This window comes from Hipposideros armiger, unplaced genomic scaffold (genome assembly GCF_001890085.2).
Source record: "Hipposideros armiger isolate ML-2016 unplaced genomic scaffold, ASM189008v1 scaffold_104, whole genome shotgun sequence".
Taxonomy (NCBI): domain Eukaryota; kingdom Metazoa; phylum Chordata; class Mammalia; order Chiroptera; family Hipposideridae; genus Hipposideros; species Hipposideros armiger.
The window spans coordinates 2,853,250-2,876,610 of record NW_017731454.1 but is presented as its reverse complement, the minus strand read 5'-3'; the positions used below and the strand labels follow the sequence as shown (position 1 = coordinate 2,876,610).

Here is a 23,361-nt window from a genome sequence, read left to right as displayed (position 1 = left end):
CAACATTACCAAGTCTATTCTTTTTTCTTGTTTAAAAATATGAATTTTAAGTGTGGAACCCATAAAATTGACTAAAAGGGAAATTATAGTTAAAAACAGGCCATAAAAGGGGGCAAGAATATGAGTGGTTCCTGTGTTTGTGGAGGGGATACAATGTTCACTTTAAGTTCGTATTTGGACTACGCTCACTGAAATAAAAATTTAAAAAAAAATCAAAAACCCAAACCAAGCAAAAATAAGTACCATAATTGTTTAGTTTTCATAGTTTTATTTCAGATTAAAGTGCATTTCTTTAAAATGTCTCAACATCGAGTTTCAATTGGCAGGTAGGTGGTAACAGTGAACTCTCAGATCACCAAGTTTTACTGTGCATCCCAAGATTTTCCCTCCCTCAACCCAGTCATAATGAATCTGAAAACAAACATTGTATAAAGCATTACACAGATCAAACTGCCTGCATCCTTATTTCCCATCTACTAGTGCGGTTCACTAAGAATGGGTACTTCTGTGAAGTTTCATCTTAAATCACTTATCAAATATAAATATTTCTTGAATGTAAAACTAAGTTCTCTTAGTTTTTCAAGTGCTGAGAAAATACTACAGGGCTAATAAATGAGTGGTTTGGCTTCTCCATCTTTATCTAAGTGCGTATTAGTCAAGTCTATCCATAGGAGGTAGTTTAGATGGAAAGCAATCATTACTCACCAACACAGAAAGCAAACTGTGACTTAACCAATTAGTGCCAGACACCTTTCCCACACACATCAATGTCCCTTAACAGCCATAAACACATAACTATATCTTAAGAGTTTAAGTAGGAGAAAAAAATGTTTCTAACAAGTACTAGTATCTCCTAGTATATGTGTATTTGAGCAACAGTAAGACATAAACGAATTCTGGGGCACCCATTTTATAAAGTAAACTCTAACAGCAATAGAAATTGAGGAAGACCCGCCCTTTGCCAGCTCTAAGCAAATGACCAAACTGACTAACTACCATGTATGAACAAAACTATCCTTTATAAGAGGAATTAGTGAACTTAGTATATAAGGGCCAGACAGTAAATGTTAGGTGATACAGGCCACGGTCTGTCAGACTACTCAACTGCAGTTTTAGCAAGACAGCTGCCAAACATGTAATTAAGCAGGGCTGTGTCCCAATAAAACCTTTACACTGAAGTTTGAACTTCCCATTATTTTCATGTATCACAAAATATTTTCAGCCATTTAGAAAATGTAATATCCATTATTTCATAGGACATATAAAAAAACAGGTGGCAAGCTGTAGTTTGTTAACACCTGCTCTATAAAAATGTACTAGGTAGGGCGGCCAAGTTCTTATACTCAAAACTGATTGTGATTCATTCCGTTTTTCTATTAGAAAGTTCCCATTCTATAAATTCTTTAGATACATGCTATTCAGGTATCAAAACAGCCTGTACTATATATTCCATTTTCAATTCCATGACACTCTTTTTGAAGGTGAACTTCCTAGTTCTCTATGCATTTTATCCATTTAAGAAATAATGCTGGGCCGGCCGAGTGGCGCGATGGTTAAGAACTGGGACGCCAGAGGGCTCCGGTTCAGATCCCACATATGAGGGCCAGTGATACTGACCTCTACAGCTAAGATGCTGAACAGCTCAACCTGGAGCTGGGCTGCCTGAGTCGCCCCAGACGGCGTAGGCTGCAGCCCCTGTGGCAGTGGGTTGCCATGAGCTACCCTGTGTAGCCAGCAGCCAGCATGAGCGGCCAGCAGCCGCAGTGAGCAGCCGTCCAGAAGCTGGCGACTGATCTGCCTCGCCCGGGAAGAGCGCAATGATGGTGCCAGCTTGGGCCAGTGAAGCAACGTCCTCCCCAACTAGACGGAAGAACAAAACGACAGCAACTTGTCTGTTCCCCTTCCCCTAATACCCCAACGCTGTTCCCATCCCCCTAATACCCCCCCCCCCAAATAATAATGCTGCCTTTCATTGCAAATTATTTAATGCCTTTTGGAAAGCAAAGTATTCAATAATGCCTGGTAATTACATTGTCATGCATAGACTAATTCTCAGGGACCACTGGCTGCCCGCTATTTTCAAAGTATAAAGGGCTGTTTGTTTCTATATTAAAATGGCCTAGTTGCTCTATTAATAGTTCAGCTCAATCTGTCTTTCCTTCTTTTTATCACTTATTGGCACATCAGTCTCTATCAGCATGTTTGCTGTCTAATAATCTTAGTTTTATTCACAATTATATTGGGTTGTCGGAAAAGTCATGACGTATTTTTTCTCTGTTTTTCGTTGCAAACATGTATCATGACATTTCCGGCAACCCAATAAATCGGTACACTGTGGCCTAAAGATGTTTCCTCTGCTAGAAGGGAAAAAAGCTATGGAGGCTTTTTCTTCCACATGACATCAATTTAAAATACTTCCTTCAATTTATCCTCTCACGTAAAGAGATATGTTACTGTAATGGTATATTTCAGGGGAGTAAGCCTTTACAGCTTGGCATTTCATGGTTGGTTTTAACTGTTCTTTGGTGAAAGGCTTCATAGGAGAAGGAAAAAATTGTTTAAGACCACATTGTAAAATTTAACATTCTATTTCAAGAACTGAGTAAACACTCATACTTCTGAGACTATTCTATTAAATATCTACACATCTTTAAATTCAAGTAACTCAGATTTAATGGATGCTTTCAAAAAGCAATATAAACTCTGGTATAAAACAGACATGTCATTAATTGGGTCGTCAGAACCCACAAAGCCCAGATTTGTTTTAGAAATCAAGCAGTCAAATTCTGATGAAACAACTGCAAAAACTCATTACTTAACTTCTGGCTACACTTTCTTAAGTGCTTTGGAAGAGGGCAACTCTTATAAAAAAAAAGAGTATTTAAATATTAGAGGGAATTACAATGTCTTAACAGGCTTCCAGGAAAAACTCATTTTTAGAGAATCAAATGTGTCAACTGTCTTTCAAACTCCATTTTACAATGAAAGAAGAATTTTCAGCCACGTAATAGCAAGTCATCAGAGGTCTTCAGTACAATAAGGCACATCTGTCAGACATGGCTTACGCTGGCACTGCCAACTTTACTGCCAAATTAACCTTAGGGGTACTCTACTGTGAAATCCTTAACTGTATTAAAGTTAAATACTTAACTGTCTGCCTGCTTAAAAACATAAATCTTCCATGTTTCAAAAAGGCTCCAAATGAGGCAAAATTCTAACTTGAACAACTTTAAAACTGAAATTTGAAAATGTTATTTGAAAACATGACTTTTTTTTGTGGCAATAATTCCAAGTTGGGCTATTAAAACCTAGTTCACAGCTCCAAGCCTCTTGGGCATACCTACTGTAAGCGCAGTCCACAGACATCAGTATTTGTATGGATCATGCGGAAATGTTTAGAAATTGAACGAGCAGGCCCCACCACAGACCCACTGAATCACAATGTACATTTTCACACATCCACGCAAGTTTGAGAAGCACCGCGTTAAAAACCAAAACTTGTTTGTATACAAAGTACACTTTTCTAATGGCTTAGGAACAAATTGCCCTTGGTTTGTGCTAATGAGCCAGGAGCTCCCCCCTCCCACCCAAGTCTTAACCTAATAATGTCAACAACTTGCTCTCCTAAAGATCGATTATGAAGAATATGAGATGGAACCTAGGCGTTTCTAACTGGATTATAAAATCAAAGTTGAAAAAAATGACATTAAAGGAAAATGTTCAACTAAGCCAGCTTTTTAAACAGCGCTTCTTTTATTCTCATTTCCTTTACCTAAAAACAAACAAAAAAAACCCAAAAAAACTCTACTTGTATACATTACATATACACCTCCAATTTTTCCCTAATTTTGTTTGTTGCCCTGCCACTTTTATTTTAGGCAATATGTAATTTAACTTTCTTGACCTTTACTTGATCCTTAAATATGTAAGAATCCCTGGCTACTTCCAAGCTGCACAGAAAAGAAGAATCCATGGGCAACGTCAGGAACTACCATGCTTTTAGTGTCCAGAGTGAAGTCTTTTTTTTATCGTATTATCCATGTTAACATTATTACTTCACCTAACTCATCTTACACTATTATGGGGTGAGAGCAAAGCTGCATACCTTTCAACAATGGCTTTCACACTGTGCAAACAGCAGAGCATCTTTAATAACGGGCTCACTAAAATACCGCATGTTTAAATCCACTACGAAATCCACTTTGGGACATGACAAATTATACAATGCTTCTGTGTGCAACTAGATTCTTTTTATAAATGCATTAACAAAAAGAAATCACATTTGAGTATTATTAACGTTTGCCATTTGTTTTATTAACCAATAGGAAATATTTGAAAAAACTGATTTCACTTTAATAGTGAAACACACTGGAGCTGGATCAAGGAACATTAATGCATTTTGCTATTCAGGAATTCAGGAAAAAACTTGCAGAAAATTTTAAGGCAAGAATATTGAAAATAAGGTGCCTCAAATATATGCTTATAATTTTATCAACAATGAAGATTTAGCAAACTGGATTTTGCCCTCAAATATTTAAAATATGTCTTTCTTGAACCACAATGTTTTCAAATACCTGTGCTTGCATCAAATTCAGTGATTTAAGTAATGGTAATCATTTTGGTCCTGTTTTCTGCTGTATTATTCACCTTCTCAGGAACTTCATTCCACCAAGTTTAGTTCACACAAACATTAAGATATGTAGTCATGAAATGAGCTCATTTTGACCCCTCCAAACACACATACTTACACCCCTTCTTACTCACACCTGGTTCACTAAAAATTTATGTGCCTCTTTACTGTCAAGTATAATTTGGGAAATAAATAGTAGACAATGTAAGCCTCAATGATAATTCTGTTAAAAATATTTTTTCATTAGTTGTATCTTCAAGCTATAGCCCTCAGTTCAATGGTCCCAGAGTTTCTTTTAAAACCATCCTTCGTATATATCAAACTCCAAGCCCAGAATATGTTAACGATAATGGATTTACGATGATGAAAAAAACACCAACTTTTATTGAGACTGGTGGTCCCCTTCTGAATATAGGAGCTAATTAGACACATAGTTAAACTTTCTTAACTTGCTGGAAAATGTGTGCCTTTTTAAGTAGGGGTTAGTTCCAAATAAAGTGTGAAACTGAGATTACTCACTTTCTATTCAGAGAGCAAATGAGCTCTCTCACTGTTAAAAAACAAAGCAAATATGGGAAGTCAGGCCCTAATACTAGTTGGTAAAATTTACAAATGTTTTAATTATATATGCCCTATGCTTTAAAACTAGGCAAAACATACGTATTTCAAAAGAAGTTTCAAATTTTTTCCAAGTTTGCATTAGGTGTATGTGAAAAGGACAGATACACTCTAGATTTCTTATAGTCCAAGTTGTAATGAAAATACTCTAACTCTCCATTAAAGGAAAACGTGATGTGGCATGTTTTCTAGTGGTTGATACCCTCTTCCAAACTAAATGGGGGAAAAAAAGGTATGGATATGAATAGCTAAGTTGTCATGTAACACTGTCATTTCTATAACTTTACTCATTCTGGTTACTTTAGGAAATAAACTCACGTTTTAACTAAGTGTATTAAGTAAGTACAAAACTATCTGTGATTTTATTTGTAAGTAGACTCCTACAAACATGTGCAGCAAGCCCACCAAGCACGTCTACTGTCCATACTGATACCTCAGTATTTCATATATACAAAATATGTTTCTATTAAACAAAATAAAGGTATTCACAAGAAGCTGCAGAAAACTCATGCAATTAATGAAAGTGGAAATTTATAAGTTAAAAACACTGTAATCTATACATAATGTACAAATAGTTGTGCATTTTAAAATGAATACTATCTGTCTCACAAGAGTAGTTTCACAGGCAAATGCTGCTGCACAAATATTTGCTAATGCAAATAAATGAATGGCATATTAGTAAATTCTGCTTGAATTCTTTAACCCCAGAGGCTGAAACATTTTTCTTAGAAGTTGTCCAAAGTTGATATCTGTGGAAAAACTTCCCAATTCTTGTACATCACATTTGAGGTGTTTTACCAAGAACAAATTTCTTAAACCTGTCACAACAAATATAAATTAAAAAAAAAAAAGTCAAGTATAAACACCTTTATCAGTTCAGCAAAAAAAAAAAAAAAAACTAATAAAAATTTCAATTTTACTTAAAATAAGATATTTTACATATTTCATCAGAATATGCATGAGTTTAAGAAAAAATATGTATGCTTTTTAGTTTTTGCTTTCACATTTCAGTATTTAAAATTTGGAGAAACCACGCATAGCAGCCAAGAAAATGTTAATACGGAAAAAAAGATCTTATACAATGAACTTACATAATACATCATTGCCCTTCAGGGTCTGAAATGTTATCAACTTTGCAAACATTGTCTGAAATTGTGCTGTATTTCAGAACTTATTTTATGAATCAACAAATCCAGTGATGTTAAATTTTTTCCCCCAATATTCTCTTAAAATACTACACAGAATTTTCATGAGCTGGTGAACTCCAACGTGACTGCAGATTTCTCATTATAGAGTTGGCCATGCTACCAAGTTTGTCGTGCATTTCAAATAGCTGGCTTCCTGAATAATTATGGAGATCCTCTGATTCCAGCCGAAGAGCAAGTGCACTGATCTGTGCCATCAGGTTTTTAGATAATGGAGTTTCTAAAGCAACAGGATCAATCAAGTCTGAAAGAGAAAAAAAGCACAATGAGATCTACTTCTGATAAAACTTAAATCGTGCATCTCTCCTTTTTAGTTAATAAGTTTAAGTGTCTAGGTTTCAAATTAAGAATGCAGGCTGAGTTATGAATCCCTGCTCAAGAGAACAAACAGGCAATGAAAAAATGTACCACAGCTTATTCTGTGCCATTAAAGAAAACAGATTACTTCCTTTTTATTAAAATATAACTGGAAAACAATATTTATTTCATATCCTTATTTGAGACCTTAATATGTAATAAAGATGACAATGAAAGAAAAGAAACTGGACATACTTCAAATCAAATCAATTGTTTTTCACATACTTGGCAACTAGCACAAAAAAAGAAAAACTTGTCACATTTACAAGGCATGGTCAAATTAAAACTAAAAGTATAGTAACCAATATTTCAAGAAAGTCAACTGATCTTATAAATAAAATCGTCCCACTTTGCTAAAATATACCTGAGGCAAGTCTTTCTTCATCGGACGAGAGAGATTTATTTTCTATTCCATTTATTGCTTTTTCAGAAATATCAAAAACTGGAATCTCTTCTAGTCCTCGAGACTTCACCTTGATTATAAATTCAGGCCAGTAAAAACAAAAGCAACAAATTGAAAGTTATTCTTAATAGGACTAACAGTACTAACACCGGAAAAGAATCTGACAAAGCCTATCACATGATAATTAGCTTAGCTAACATTGCTAAGAAACTTGGTTCTAACAACACATAAAAAAACTACGTGTGAACCTTGAAAACATCATGCTCAGTGAAAGCCAGTCACAAGAGATCACAGGTTATATGGCCCCACTTTCATGAAATGTCCACAATAGGCAAATCTATAGAGAAAAGGATTAGTGGCTGCCTGGGGGGTGCAAATGAGTGACTGCTAATGGCTATAAGGTTTTCTTTTTGGAGTGATAAAAATGTTCTAAAACTAGACCGTGGTGGTGGTGGTTGTATAACTTTGTGAATACACTAAAAAAGCACTTAATTGTGTGCTTGAGGGGGTGGGGTGGGGGGCGCGGGGAAGTAAATTTTATGGTATATGGATGCCCCAATTAAAGCAATTTTTTTAAAATTTAAATTTCAGGGAGAATTCCCAGGGCCCATGGACTACAGAAAATATTTCAGAAACAAAATTCTTGATCTATGAGACTGAAAATTACTAACATGGTTTTTCAGTTGTTTAAAACGTTTTCAAAGATTACAAATAAATTAATATTAAAACTAGGACTTTCAAGAGTACAGCAGAAGTCTTCAGTACTCAGTAGATAGCAAATTTTGGTCTCAAAACTTCTAATACAGAATGCTCGTTTTCATCCTTAACATACCCTATTTTTCATTTACTCACAATTTTGCATAATGTCATTGGATACATAAAGGGTCTGAATGGGTTTCAGGAATCTGTGAACCCTTTTGAAATATACAAAATTTTCAATGTGTATTTTTATGGAGGGGAAGATCTTGGCTTTTATCAGCAACTTGGAAAATATCAATGACCCAAAATGTTTATGTGCAAAAAGGTGACAGAAACAACAAGTAAAAAAATTAGTCATAATTATATTGGATATCAAAATCAAACTACTGTTAACTACAAATCTACAAAATTTTTGTAAATGTTTAGATTTGAACATCAGGATTTTAAGAATAGCAGCCACAAAACAAATCGCCAGTTTGGTATAAACGAGAGATAAGCGGGGAAGAACAGACTTCAGAGATGCATTGCACAGGAACAGTATAAAATAAATGAGCAAACATTTCTGTGGAATTATAAAGTCATCTTTTCAAGTTATTCCTGGCTGCAAGGGAAGGGAAGAAAAAGCACCATAAAATAGGCTTTTAAGTATGAACAGTATAAGCACAAACTTCTGTAACTGTATTGCTAGATCATTTACAATCACACACCGCTTAACAATGAGGATGCCTTCTGAGAAATGCGTTAGGCAATTCTGTCATTGTGCGAACATGATAGAGTGCACTCTCACAAACCTAGATGGTACGTACAGCCTGCTACACACCTAGGTTGTATGAAACAATACGAGATTAAATCAAGCACAAGGGGGAAACGATGCGGTAAATGTGGGATACAGGAGGCTGCTGGCCTAACATGGCATATTGTTTTACAGCATTTTTTTAATAAGTGGAGAGTACACTCTAAAATAACAGTAAAGTTTAGTGTAGTATATATATAAACCAGTTAACAGTCTATTGCCATCAAGTATCATATGCTGCGCATAACTGTATGTGCTACAATGTTATATGACCAGCAGCCCGGTGGGTTTGTTCACACCTGCGAAATCACCACACGTGAGGAAAGCACTGCGCTACATCACCAGGTGATAGGAACTTTTCAGCTCCATTATAATTGTATGGGACTGCTGCTGTGTATGCAGTCTGCTGTTGACCGAAATGTCATTATGTGGCGCATGCCTTGCACTTATGCATGATCTATAACTGACGACTAAGTCTTTACCTGCTGCTCATGATATACTCTGAGAGCCTTTTTTACATTGGACACTTTTGGAGAACGGATAGGAAGAGTTTTTATCTCAGATGCTGTAAGAGTACTCAGATCACCAATGGTTCTTATGTTCTTGGCTCTAATGAGTTGTCCCAGTCCTCTTGCCCTGAACAGACAATGAGAGGAAAAGGTAGAATGTCATCATATAGTTTTATACTTATTCAACTTGTGAGGGCCTATCCAGCTGAATTTCCTGATTTAAGTTCAAACAACAGAATTTATATAGGATCACCTAACCCACTCCGAGGACAGGCGCACATACATTTAATCTAAAACAAGAAATCTGAATCTGAAGCGCATGCCTGGCCTCAGCGATTGCACGGAATCAGGCTAAGCCTCATGTGTGCCCCATGCTTCGTTTACATTGTGACTTACAAGCTGTGTGGCTTTGGCAGATTCTTTTGTACACGTCACCTTATAAAGTAAAAATAATACTATGACTTATTACAGGGTTTGTATGATTATTAAAAGCACACAATTATCTTGGCCATTGTGATAAATACTTCTTCTCTTATTGCGCCATCAGGCCCATCTTCTCAGTTGAATTTTTGTTTCTAAAATAAAATATGTGCGAAAGTGCACATAAAGCAATCCTAAATATGAGAACCTTAATCATTTAAATAGTCCTCTTAAGTAAGAGGCATCTTTAAGCCAGAAACCTTAATAAACACTTACCACATGTTTGATGTAATCTGAGGTAAAATGATATCAACTGGTGCCATACAGTTCACCAAAGCTGGGTAAACACTTTCTGTTGGGTATGGTCCGAATTCTTTAGCCATTTCTGTAATCTTACAATAAATTTCAAAAGCTGTTAAACAGAGGTCACCTGACTAAACATGAAAAAAAAAAGCCGCATGAAAACTAAAGCACTTCTTACTAAGCACTTCTTTGAGCTCTTAAATTTAGGGCTACGTGATCCTGGGGACAGAAATCCTTTGCTTGAAGTGGTATTATGCTAGATAGAAGGAGAGAGAAAAAAAACTCAGAACCCTAGATAACTATAATTTTATAACTTTATTTTCACAACTTAGACTGCAATAATGTCTTAAAATTTTCAGGAAATCTAAAACGTAATGTACTAACTAATCAATTACTTACTGGATCATCAGTGCCTCTTACCACCTCGTCTCTTCGTGTCTGCTTACCAAGAAACAGACAGAAGGAAGAATACATATATCCAAACCAAAGAAGTTTTGTTTCTTAAATAGTTAATTTTAAGACAAACTATGCAATGCAATTCTGTGTCTGCATACATGTATGTGCATTTTAAAGCCGACGGCTTACCTTAGATTGTGCAGTAGGTGAAGTTTTAACACTTTTTACTGTGGGAGAAGTATTTGGAGAATGGGACCTGATAACAAGACAGCGCCTATCAATGTCATCTGCCAATCCTGCTTGATATATTGGATCTGCAAAGGAGACACGGCGAACCTGAAAACACAGGTCATGTTTTTATTCAACAAAATTAAAGTTTTTCAAAATAATACTATAAATTCTCATTATAAGGTTACCACAAAATAGAAAGCGGATTTAGAAACCTAATTAATTTCACTAGAAACCAACTGCACATGGTTGTAGTTCTTTCTAGTGACTGCTTTCACAGATATTACTGAATATCACAGGTCATCCCAAATGGCCTATGTTCAAAACTGTCTCTGCATAATACAGCAACAAAGAGAGTGCAAAAGGGGCAGTACCAGAAATAGAAAAGTGCATGTGGCGGTTAAAAGTGAATAATCAAATTCTACTAACTTTATGGGCTTACGACACTGAGTGTAAAGAACAGAGTAAAGAGGTAAGCACAGTGCTAACTGGCCTCCGGTGCATCTTACTAATCACTGTTCTAAACTCTGAGGGTACCAAACTCACAGCAACTGGGTGGCAATTTTTGTTTCTTAAAGTCATTTTGGCCTCTTATAACCTCTTATATGTTCACTTATTCAGCTATTTGATATAAATACACAACAGAGCACTTATATCATTAAATATGTATATAAATGTTTCCTGGTATTGATTCCCAAAAAAAGTGGGCAGATTCTGTACTTATCTGCTATAGAAAACTACAATATGCTGTACTGTTGCCTAAATAAAAATGAAATAAGAGCTACTATCAAAGAAAATGTAACTAATTTGCATTAACAATCTAAAGTATACTGAAGACCCAGAAATAAATCCTTGCTAATATGGTGAATTATCTGCAACAACAGAGGTAAGGCTACACAATGGGGTAAAGACAGTCTGTTTAATAAGTGGTGGGAAAACTGGACAGATAGATGTAAAAAAAAAATGAAACTGGACCACTTTCTTACAACACATAGAAAAATGAAGTCAAAATAGATTAAAGACTTAAATAAAAACATAGGCAGTAAACCCTGACACCAGTCTTAGCAATATCTTTTAGGTTTTATCTCCTGAAGCAAGGGAAACAAAAGCAAAAATAATCAAATGGGGCAACATAAAACTAAAAGTCTGTACAGCAAAAGGAAACCATCAACAAAATGAAAAGGCAAACTACTGAATGGAAGATATTTGCAAATGATACATCTGATAAGGGGTTAATATCCAAAACATAAAGGAACTCATACAACTTCAAAAAAACACAGAAAGCCACACAAAACAACTACTTCAGTTTAAAAATGGACAGAGGACCTGAATAGACATTTCTCCAGAGGACATAAAGATGGTTAAAACCAACAGACATATGAACAGACACTCTGTTGCCTGACAGCCGAATTCTATAAACATGTCCCCCTGCATTTAGCTTCTAATCCCATTAGCTATGAGAGAAAAGCCTCTGTATGACCAGAGGCTGATAAGACTCCCTCTGAGGAGTGTCTCAAGGTATATTGGGACCTGTTGGAATGCTAACAATTAATCTCCTCTGGGAGGACACAGTAACAAGGTGTCCTGGGGCTATGTGGTGGATATGTGAAGGCATAGCATATGCTGGAACATAATGGATATGTTAATAGATAAGGCTTTGAGGCACAGACCTCAAACGATGCTAATCTGATCAACAGCAGTTTTACTTCTCAATAAAAACCAAGCATAGACCCGATTCGGTGGCTCAGTCTGACTCTCTGAAGACTGAGTCCCTTGGTCTCGCACTTAAATATTACTTGTCTCTGTCTCTTTTTATTCAATCTGCGTCGCCCCTCTCGTGTCCTATTTGCCCTTGCCACACAGGACGTGACAACACTCAATATCACTAACCATCAGGGAAATGCAAACCAAAACCACAATGAGCTATTACCTCACACCTGTCAGAATGACCATAAAAATAAATTTTAAAAAAATCAACAAATAACAAGCTGGCGGGAATGTGGAGAAAAGGGAACCCTCCCATCCATTGTTGACAGGATTGCAAATTGGTATAGCCATTATGGAAAGCAGTATGGATACCTCAAAAAATTAAAACCAGAGCTGCCATATGACCCAGCAATTCCACTTCTGGGTATTTATCTTAAGAAAATAGAAACACTAGCTTGAAAAGATATAAGCACCTCTATGTTCACTGTAGCATTATTTACAATAGCAAAGATATGTAAGTAACCTAGGTGCCCACTGATAGATGAATGGGTAAAAAAGATGTGGTGTATTTATGAGGTGTGATAAAAAACAATGGTGAATGCTGCAGCCGAGTGCCATTCAACGGAAAGGCAGGGATCTTCAAGACAGAATGCACTTTGAACCTTGGTAGCAGTGTGACAAATTTCAACTTGCTTGGTGCAGCCAGTAAATCGGGTGTGAGCTATGGTTAACAGGGTGTGTTTTGAAGTGTGCCATATATCATCCTCCATCATGACAACATTCCGTGTGACATATTGCTTCTGGTATGGCAATTTCTGTCAAATAAAAACATTATGGTGTGTCTTCATCCACCTTATTCACCGGATCTGGCACAGTGTGACTTCTGGCTCTTCTGCAGTCAAAATGACCATGAAAGGTAAACATTTTGAAACAATTCAGGGAATCGAGGCAGCCACGACAGTGCAACTGAAGACCCTCACAAAAGAGAACTTCCGGAATTGCTTCCGAAAGTGGCAAAAATGATGGGCTAAGCGTGTTTGAAACAAGGGGGGAGTTTTTTCACTGGAGTTAATGGCAAAGTGTCTTTTACTGTAATAATTTTTTTTTTTTAAGATTTTTATTGGGGAATTGAGGGATTGGAACAGCGCTGGGGAATTGGGGGAAGGGGAACAGACAAGTTGCTGTCCTTTTGTTCTTCAGTCTAGTTGTGGAGGACGTCGCTTCAGTGGCTCAAGTTGGCACCATCATTGCGCTCTTCCCAGGTGAGGCAGATCAGTCGCCAGCTTCTGGATGGCTACTCACGGTGGCTGCTGGCTGCTGGCTATGCACGGTAGCCCATGGCAACCCACTGCCACAAGGGCTGCAGCCTACAACCGTGGCCGGCGACTCATGGCAGCCCAGCTCCAGGTTGAGCTGTTGTTCAGCATTTTAGCTGTAGAGGGCAGCGTCACTGGCCCTCAGATGTGGGATTCGAACTAGGGCCCTCTGGCGTCCCAAGCCAGCTCTTAACCAATGCGCCACTCGGCCGGCGCCATAATTTTTCTTTATTTAAACATTTACCGTATGTTTTGATCACACCTCATACACAGGATGGAATATTAGCAACAAGAAAGAATAAAATCTTGCCATTTTTAACAACATGGATGGACCTTGGGGGTATTATGCTAAGTGAAACAAGTCAGACAGAGAAAAACAAATACAGTAAAACCTTGGATTGCGAGTGACTTGGTTTGCGAGTGTTCTGCAAGCCGAACAAACATTCCTAATACATTTTAACTTGGTAAACGAGCGATGTCTTGCAATACGAGTAGTTTGTTTCCAAAAGAAATTATGCTCGCAAACCAAGGTATTACTGTACCGTAAGATTTCACTGTACCATAAGATTATTTGTAGAATCTAAAAAAACCAAACCAAACGAAAAACAGGCCTATAAATTCAGAGAACAAGCTGACAGTTACCAAAGGTGAGGAGGAAGGGAAGAATGAATGAAAAGAAATAAATTTTTTATAAATATGTGTATATATACATACATATATATATATATATATATATATGTAAAGGATACTATGTAGTTCACAGAATTGATAGGAAGGTTGGTGGGACAGGCTTGGGGAAGGCATAGGGAATAAAATCAAACAAACTATACCAAAGAAAGACAAATCCCAATGCATTCTATCTTTATCAACTTTTCAAGAATTTCTATGGTCTACATAATTAAACTTAAGATACTTAAAAAAAACCAAAAACAGTTAAGTTCCTCAAAACAAAAGCAAAAAGGCTCGAGGTGTTACCGTATTTCCCCATGTATAAGACGCTCTCATGTATAAGACACACCTTAATTTTGGGGCCCGAAATTTGAAAATAAAAAGTATTACATAAAGTTACTGAACTCAAGTTTTATTCATTATAAAATTCATACAACTCCTCACCACTGTCAAAACTCCCAACCATTAGCTTGTCCTCATCTGTGTCTGATGACGAATCACTGTCTTCATATATTGCCTTGTCCTCAGTTCCATCTATGGCATTGGAAATGCCACACTTCTTAAATGGCTTGACAATGATCTACAACCACTGTATAAGACGCACCCAGTTTTTAGATCCCAAATTTTTTGAAAAAGGGTGCGTCTTATACATGGGGAAATACGGTAAGTCTTTCCAAGGACTAATCTCTGAATTCAAAGCATAAGAATTTTTTGTATATCCCAGGGAAATCTTCACAATATGCTTGCTAAAGGCACTTAATTTGTATATCATTATATTTATATGTACATGTTTATATACATAAACACATGTGCTCTACGGTAAACGGTAGGGTCTATTTCAGAATTAGGTTAAGAAATGCCCGTATCATACCTTTTCAGAACATCTACTTTGACACACAGGACAAGCTGAGCTTTGTAAGCACATGTAGCTTTTCCTTTCTTTTATTTATTCATTCAAAAAACTATGTGCGAGTTCCAGGGCCAGGAGGTAAAGCAGATATATAATCCATATTCATAAACTAAAGGAGTTATAGTCTAGTGAAGATGGAAAAATAATTATAAATGAAACCACATTCAGAAATTGATGAAGGCAGTGCCTAGAGTTTTTTTTTTAATTACACAAGGTCTGGATATAAATTTATATAAACACTTAAATGTGAAACAGACAGCACAATGTTCTAGTACTCAGAAAGTGCTAACTAAAGTTGATTATCAGATTCTAAATCTGTTTCCCCAACGCAGTTCATGGTGTGTAAAAATCTTTAGTGTCTTGATATAAAAGGAATACGTGTATCTAAAGGGATGCAGTCTCAACACCCTTCCTTCTACCTGCCCTTTTCGCTAGCTGCTATGGCAAACGAGTAGTCATATAAGTCTAATCTTCTGTCATTCACCAGTTTTCACTATATGGCCAAATTATTCCAATTAAACATGGATCATTAATATTCAGCTTCAAACCCCTACCTTGTTAACAGGTGATGAGATCTCATCCTCTTGGGGTCTTTTTAGTCCCCTCTTTAAAATGCTGCTGGATGGAGAAGTCAAAGGAGACCAGACACAGCGTGTCTGCGTGCCACTAGGACTGTCATTTGCTGACAAAAGTAAAGGATTAAATTCACTTAATTTTTGAGGAGATGCGTGATTGTCTTGTGTTATCAGTTCAGAGACAGCCATTTCAGATGTCAGAGATTGTGCTGTTTCCTCCACTTTCTCTGAAGTATGATGAACTTCTTGTAAAATTTCACCATCATGGCCCATTTTTATTTGATTGTCATCTAATTTTGCTTCTTCAGGTTTAGTAAGCATAATGTTTGTTTCGGTTTTATTAGAGTTAACCCCTCCTTCTTCAGTGCTCATTTTAAGTGTGTCAGGAACAAAGCTGTCAATTGCTACACTCGTTCTGTTTGTTTTGGCTTCTCCAGGCTTACATGCTTCGGTGGTCAAGGCTCCATCTTCTATTTCACTGACTTGGTCAATGTCAACATTCACCTCACCTATCACTCTTTCTTCACAATTTTCCATTTCAGCATTCATTCCTTCAGATGATCCTGGATCAGATCCATCACTTCCTCCATCTGGTCCCCCAACTGAAATTTCATTCTGAGCTTTTGTTTTTACAGGTGTGGTATTATCAGCCTGAGCAATAGCAGAATTAAATTCCTCGGTTATTGCTTCTTCAGCATTCAGAACTTCAGCCTTATTTGCTTCAGATTCATCACTTCTTTCACTGTTTTCCTCTGTTACTTCTTCCTCCAAAATACTAGTTTTGGCACTCCCTTGTTTAGAGCTAGCTACAGATGTAACACGTTCTACATCCAATTCCATAGCTTCTACTTCTTCCAGAGTGAAATCTTTCACTTTACATGCATCTGCTGCAACATTAACAATGTTTTCTGAACTTACTTCCTTTGTCGGGACAGCCTCTGGCTTTTCTTCTTTGGTCTCCTCCAAAGTAGAACATTCCAGTGAAATGCCTTTGGAATCATCTAAACATGGGCCAACAGTTTTACATTTTTTATTGGCTGGCTCTTGGCTTTCAATAGATAGTGCTTCCTCAGAGTCCCTATCAAAAGTTTTCTCCTTAAAATTTACTATTTCAGAAGAAAGAGAGTTTTGAGTATTTTCTTTTAACTCAGTTTCAGATACAATCAATGAATCATTATCATTCTCTTCTTTGAGACCCAAATGAAAATTCACACTGTGATGTTCACTTAGTTTAACCTCAGAGTCCAGATTAGCTTTAGAAGTCTCTGATATAGTTACAGGTGTGTGCACATCTCCCATTTTTGTTTCATTGATCTTTACATCGTAATATTCTGTATTCGTTAACTCAGTGGACGGCTTTTCCTGAGGTTGTGGTTTTTCTCCACAGCAATCACAGCCTTTAGATCTCCTCACCCTCCTGCTTCTCTTGTGCTGGCATTCAGGGGTTTGGAAAGCTTTTTCAGAAAGCAAAGGAATGTCTGATGTCCCCACTTGTGAGCATTCTCCCGCACTGCTGTTTTCTGTAGAATCTCGCTTCTGTAATCTCTTGTTGGCATTTCTAGTCCTTAGATTTAATTCTAATACGGGAGAATCTGAAAAGGAATATTCTGCACATTTATTAGTTTTACTTTTTCCCTCATAAGTATTTGACACGTCATCAGAAACTTGCAATAAACCTGAAGATGCTGTAGCATCTTGAAGAGTTACAGTATTACTTTCATCTTTTTTTTCACAAATCTGAGATTTTATATTTATGTCCACTTCAGAATTTGCTTTATAATCATGTGTCTGATTTTCAGCTTTTACACAATCCTGTTTTGCCATTTTCTCTTCTTGATCTTCAGTGTCAATAATAACATCGTTGTTTTTGTTTTTCCATTTTCCAGATCTCTTCTTTCTTGAACCTTCGTCTTTTACCTCAGAACTATCAGATTCTGAGTTTTCGATGCTGGAAAGGAAACCCTGAGATGCTCTTCTTGTTTGGTACCGTGTTCGTCCCCTTACTGGTTTCTCGGAGGACTTATCTGCAATGTCCTGGGCACCATCTCCCTCAGATTTAATATTCTCAAGGTCTGGCTTTCTTCTATTTTTGTCAATTTCAGCACTAGTGCTGATTTCCTCCAAAGTTTTCGCATGTAAAGTATCTTTCTCAATTAAAATTTCCTGTACAGTTTGCTCAGAAGTCAGTTTTTGCTTAGGTAACACATCATCTTTTACATGCAATGGACTCTTCGGAAGAGTCTTTTCTTCTTCCTTACGTCTTTCCTTTTTTTGCTGATTATTTTCTTTATCTTGGCTATCAGTAGTAGGCTCTGCTATTTCTGAACGTCGCCTTAAAGATCGTCTAAGGGTTTTCTGATTTGGAGTTACCTGAATATGACTATCCTCATTTACCATTTGATCTGCTGGTATTATGGCTGGGGGTGTATTTTCTTTGGATTCCAAATTACTTCCGCCAGTTCTCTCCTCTGCAGTACTGTTTTCTAATAATACAGTATTTTCAACTGTTGGTTTAAGCACTGTGTCCTCATACTCGACTGTAGATCCAGAGACATAAGACTGATTATCTAACACACATTCCGTTTGATTAAGCAAATCAGGTGGGTTATTTTCTAAGGCTACCATACCATCAATAGATTCCTGAGTGTTTTTCTCCTGATCAGATCTCATTAAAGGCTTAGACCTTTTATTCCCCATTTGTTCAGCTTTACTCGATCTTAGGCTTGATCGCTTAATTCCATGCACTAGTTTTTCAGAGTCAGATTTTGAAGGAGCCACTTCTCTTTTCTTTGTTTTTAGTGGAATATCTGTTTTAGTCATGCCCTCCTGGCTATTTTTCACTGTAACAGCTGATGACATATTATTCAAGGGGGACGGACTAAAAGGTCTATTTTCTGAACCATCAAACTTCTCCAAAGTAATAAAGGTTTGCCTTCGACTCGTAGGCTGTGGAGGAGTTCCAGAAATGGTGGCATTAGACACGGAGCTACTGCTGACACCTGAAGTGCTTTCTGCACCAGACGCACATTCAGTAGACATTTTCTTTGATGAAATTAAAGCTTTTTCTCTGGCACTGTTACTACTGCTTGGTATTTCCGGACTGGTTTCAAAAGAACCACACACAACATTTGAAAGGGAAGCCTTTTGAAGATGTTCGTCCATACCACAGTTATCCGTGACATCTTGAGGAATGGCAATGGCACTCTTCATTTGCTCCTCCTGCACAGAAATGTACACATATATAGATTAACCAGCAAACAAGTCTGACTTTCAGGGGAAATTTTAGTATAAAACGTTAGTAATTCAAAAAGCAATCACCAGCTTCCAAAGGTGGTGGTAGATGCCCATTAAATTGCATTTCTAATTGTAAATATTCAATAAAGCCAAATACATTTAAACACACACACACAACGACTGCAATTCTACTAATGTCTGCTTGTGAGAGTTAACAGATTATACAACAAAATGAATACAAGAGTCTCCAAAATGGAAAGAAAAATTTAAAAAACCCTGAAATATGAAATACCAAATATACCTTAAATATCACCTTGGAATTTTCCTTTGATTTTTCAGCTAAACTAGGAATTTCCCTGAAATAAATAAATATAAATTAGAATATTGTTTTTGATTAAAAATTAGAAAACCAGTTACTTCAAGAGCTGCTATACTTACATAGACTCTTCCTGACTATACTGAGAAAATAAAATATCTTGTGAAACATCCAGATTGTTATACATGGCAGGAATATCACACCTGAAAAAGAATTTACAAGTTCAAAGTCTGACATTCCTACAGTGAGAAATTAAAACAATTACACATCTAGTTCTTTTAAAAACAATATAAAAATCAAGGCTTAGAAATACGTATTCCCCACAAAAGCATCTCCCTTACTTTCCCCTCCCCACACTACCTCAATAAAGGAATAGAGTTTAGAATCATCTGGTACATTACTAGGCAGCCTCGCATATTATGAAATGTAGTGATGTATCTATATATCTATATCTCGCATCTTTTTAGCATTTAAATATAATGTAGTATACACCGTATCTTAATTCTGAACACAGTTATAGTTTGCTGCATGAAATCTAAGTGTGACCACAGAATACCCAATTCAAGATAAAAGGACTATAAACCTTTTTGTTTTGAGGACTTCTTTCTGGTGTTCAGTTAGTATTCTTTCCTTTGCTTCTTTTCCTTCTGGAGGTATAAAGACAAAGTCAGTAGAGTTTTCTTCTTCCAAAGGCATTTCACTCTTTGCTTTTGGAGATGAAGATTCTAGTTTCATCTGCAAATTTTAAAAAAGTAAATGTGTATTTGAGTTGCCAAGTTATTTTTCCAATACTTCAAAAATCTCTCTTCTAGCACACTGATAAAAGTTTTTTGATAATAACCATAAAGTTTTAAGTTCAAACCCATACAATATTCCTGGTTAATAACAATTAATACACTGCCTCTCACTTTCATTCTGCCTCTAATAAATACTCAGAAAATAAAAAATTATTACACCTCTTTAAAAAGTAGGCAAGTGTGTGCTTACCAACAAACAACAAAGCATGGACAAATAAATGTTTTTTTAGGTCAACACATAGAAATCAAGTAGTTTGATAGGAGGGTGTATCCGTAAATCTCAAGGTGAACCATTAAGTAGTCAAGTGTAAGATGCCAAAATAATATGACCTACATACCAATAACACTGGTATTATAATGTTATTTTTAGAAGTTTTCAGCACAATTATTTGTTTTCATTCTATTTCACCACTGCTACAAGGCTATACTGGAATTGTTCTTTAAAAATAATATTTTTCTTTCATTTTGCCTGGGGCATGGTCTCAAGATTCCAGAATATCCCTAATGGAGTCCACTGAAGACAGAATTATTGTCCAAAAATCATTTAACTGGCAACTAGCAAGATATAGTTTTAGATTTGAGGTTAAAATAGATTTCTTACCCAGGCATTCTGTTTCTATTCAGTAACAGAAGTTCTAAAATAATCTCCTTTAATGTTAACTATGTTGTAGCTATTCATATCTAGTTTTGTTCCATCTCAAGGGGGCTCCTGCCTAGAGTAACTATACTTAATAGATGCTAAGTATTACGCAGACTTAACTTTACCAAAGAATCATCTCCCAACGCTTCTGGATTTCCGTGCCACCCTAACAGTGTTTCTAGCCCAAACTCATATTCTCCTGCAATCACTCTTTTATTTAGTCTTGTGTAACAGCTCCCCCCACCCCCCAATTAGAAGTTGTATATTCTCAAGCTACCAAATACTTTAATTTTAAAAATTCTATGAAATAAACTCTGGAAAAACATACTTTGGCTGCTGGTTTCATATTTTCTTTTTTATCCTTTGGTTGTGCCAAAAAGGAATCTCTTTTCCCACTTGATTTTCTTTCCATGCCACTTATCTTCATATTTAATTGTGAATTTTCTGTCTGTTTTATTAAAATAAAACAATTAAATAATTAAGTGCAACTGCTCTATTTCTTTCCATGCTTTGAAAATTGCAATGTAATGAATACTCATTTCAAATTTTTGATTATTCAAACTTACTACAATCATGTCAAAGAAAGGCACTGATTCAATAAGAGCAAATAGGTTTGCTATCTCCAACATATACAGTAGCTGTTTTGCACCACTTAATTTTATGAATTCTCAAATTTAATATATACCACATAAATACTATAAAAAATGAATCAAATTACTGGACTCGAATACCCATCCTATTACTGGAAATAGTTCTAAAATAAAAAGCAAAGCCTTAAAATTTAAACATTAAATAAAGCATGTATGATAGAAAATACTAACTGTCATGTCCCTCCCAACATAATAAATGGCTTTTCCAAGCCAAATTATCAATACAATGAGCGAGTCTTAAGAAGTCTAGATCGGGCCGGCCGAGTGGCACGATGGTTAAGAACTGGCTTGGGACGCCAGAGGGCCCCGGTTCAGATCCCACATATGAGGGCCAGTGACACTGCCCTCTACAGCTAAGATGCTGAACAACAGCTCAACCTGGAGTTGGGCAGCTGTGGGTCACTGGCAACGGTGTGGGCTGCAGCCCCTGCTGCAGTGGGCTGCCATGGGCTACTGTATGTAGCCAGCAGCCAGCGTGAGCGGCCATCCAGAAGCCGGCGACTGATCTGCCTCGCCCGGGAAGAGCCCAATGATGGTGCCAACTTGGGCCAGTGAAGTAACGTCCTCCACAACTAGACTGAAGAACAAAAGGACAGCAACTTGTCTGTTCCCTTTCCCCCAATTACCCAATAAAATCTTTAAAAAAAAAGAAGTCTAGATCAATGTACAAGAACCAGAGGTTACTTACATAAGAATCTAAGGTGAAATTTATTGCCCTGAATTCATAAAAGCCATTTTAAGGCCGACAATCAACTATTGGGGAAAATCCTTTATTATGAAGCTTCTCAGTCGAGGTTGTACTTGCTTATCACTTCAATACGGCATTCTAAGTTGTTGTCTTTTTAAAAGTTACAATGAAATCCAATAAACAAACTAATCAAACACCATTCAAACGTTAAAAAAAAAAACCAACTTACTGAATCTGAATATAGTCCACTGGATTCCTCCACAATTTCAATATTTTCCAAACCAGGCAACAGGAGCAGAAATTTCTGTTTGGCTTGTCTTAGTACAGGTCTTTAAAAAAGTACATAAATATTCATACCTTGAGTCAAGTAATACTGATCTTAACACGAACAATTTAATTATATTTTAAAGTGGCAAACCATCCAGCTTAAAGACTACTTTTTACTCTATATATACAAAACTGGGAGAAATTACTAGCAATATTTGAATATTTTTTTGCTAAACTCTTCAGTTTCCAAATTTCCACTTTTAAAAACTATTCAAATTTTCCCAATTTTTATTATGAAAAATTTCAAGCAAAAGTAAACTATTACATTAGGTACCCATATGCACGTCACCTAGATTTAATAGCCATTAATTTCCAGCCCTTTGTATTTCTTTTATTAGGGATAATTTCAAATTGCTTTTATATTCCTAAAACCAAGGTTACTACTCTAAGGACCAAAGGGTCAAATAATGTTTAATAATTACCATGTACTCCAAATAACAATATTTCAACTAAGGAATCATCTGCAATGATTCCTCATAAGATAAATTTATGTTAAAACCAAAAAATGCATTACATAAAATAATTGTATAAAAGTTTTGTTGTTAGCATACTTTAACTCTTCAGGATAAATCAACATCGTCACTTTAGCAAATGTGGCATTCCAGAACTGAGCACTCTGTTTTCGAATCTGTTTATTCTTGTGCAAAAATATTATGCATAATAATGGAGAGATCTGTTCAAGAAGTTCACTGTCATAATTTCCCGTGTAGCTCAAGTGTAGACATGCAATAATTTCTCCTAGTAGCTTTTCTAACTAGGAAAAAGGAAAAGTTTATTAGGGCAACACTTGGAAATGTTACTTTTAAAACAGGGAAAAACAAAAGCACAAAACATGCTGAATTAAACAACTGACAGAACGTGTTACTATTTCAATTTTTTACATTCAAACGACTTTTTAAAAGCTTCCATCCATCACCTTAAATATATTCCCCTCTTCATAAGCTGACAAATTATCAGTGAGTTTACTTTGA

The 23,361-nt window shown here is 36.3% G+C and overlaps 1 protein-coding gene across 7 annotated transcripts in view; it reads right to left on the bottom strand.

The window, feature by feature from the left end:
- Positions 1–6,195: 6,195 nt before the first annotated feature.
- Positions 6,196–23,361, bottom strand: part of RIF1 (replication timing regulatory factor 1) — a 57,407-nt gene continuing 40,241 nt past the window's right edge. For 3 of the 7 annotated variants that reach the window (XM_019646548.1, XM_019646546.1, XM_019646547.1), the window contains exons 24-36: positions 22,942–23,144; positions 22,293–22,392; positions 21,054–21,173; positions 19,872–20,023; positions 19,411–19,491; positions 19,274–19,328; positions 15,718–18,957; positions 10,523–10,669; positions 10,116–10,193; positions 9,911–10,026; positions 9,188–9,341; positions 7,175–7,283; positions 6,196–6,697 (exon numbers count right to left, since the gene is read on the bottom strand). In XM_019646548.1, the coding sequence (XP_019502093.1) occupies positions 6,483–6,697; positions 7,175–7,283; positions 9,188–9,341; positions 9,911–10,026; positions 10,116–10,193; positions 10,523–10,669; positions 15,718–18,957; positions 19,274–19,328; positions 19,411–19,491; positions 19,872–20,023; positions 21,054–21,173; positions 22,293–22,392; positions 22,942–23,144 (4,770 nt within the window). In that variant the 3' untranslated portion in view covers positions 6,196–6,482. Of the gene's footprint in view, positions 6,698–7,174; positions 7,303–9,187; positions 9,342–9,910; positions 10,047–10,115; positions 10,194–10,522; positions 10,670–15,128; positions 15,289–15,717; positions 18,958–19,273; positions 19,329–19,410; positions 19,492–19,871; positions 20,024–21,053; positions 21,174–22,292; positions 22,393–22,941; positions 23,145–23,361 lie in introns of those variants that run through there. The other 4 variants (XM_019646549.1, XM_019646550.1, XR_002124503.1 and 1 more) reach the window with 4 other exon arrangements.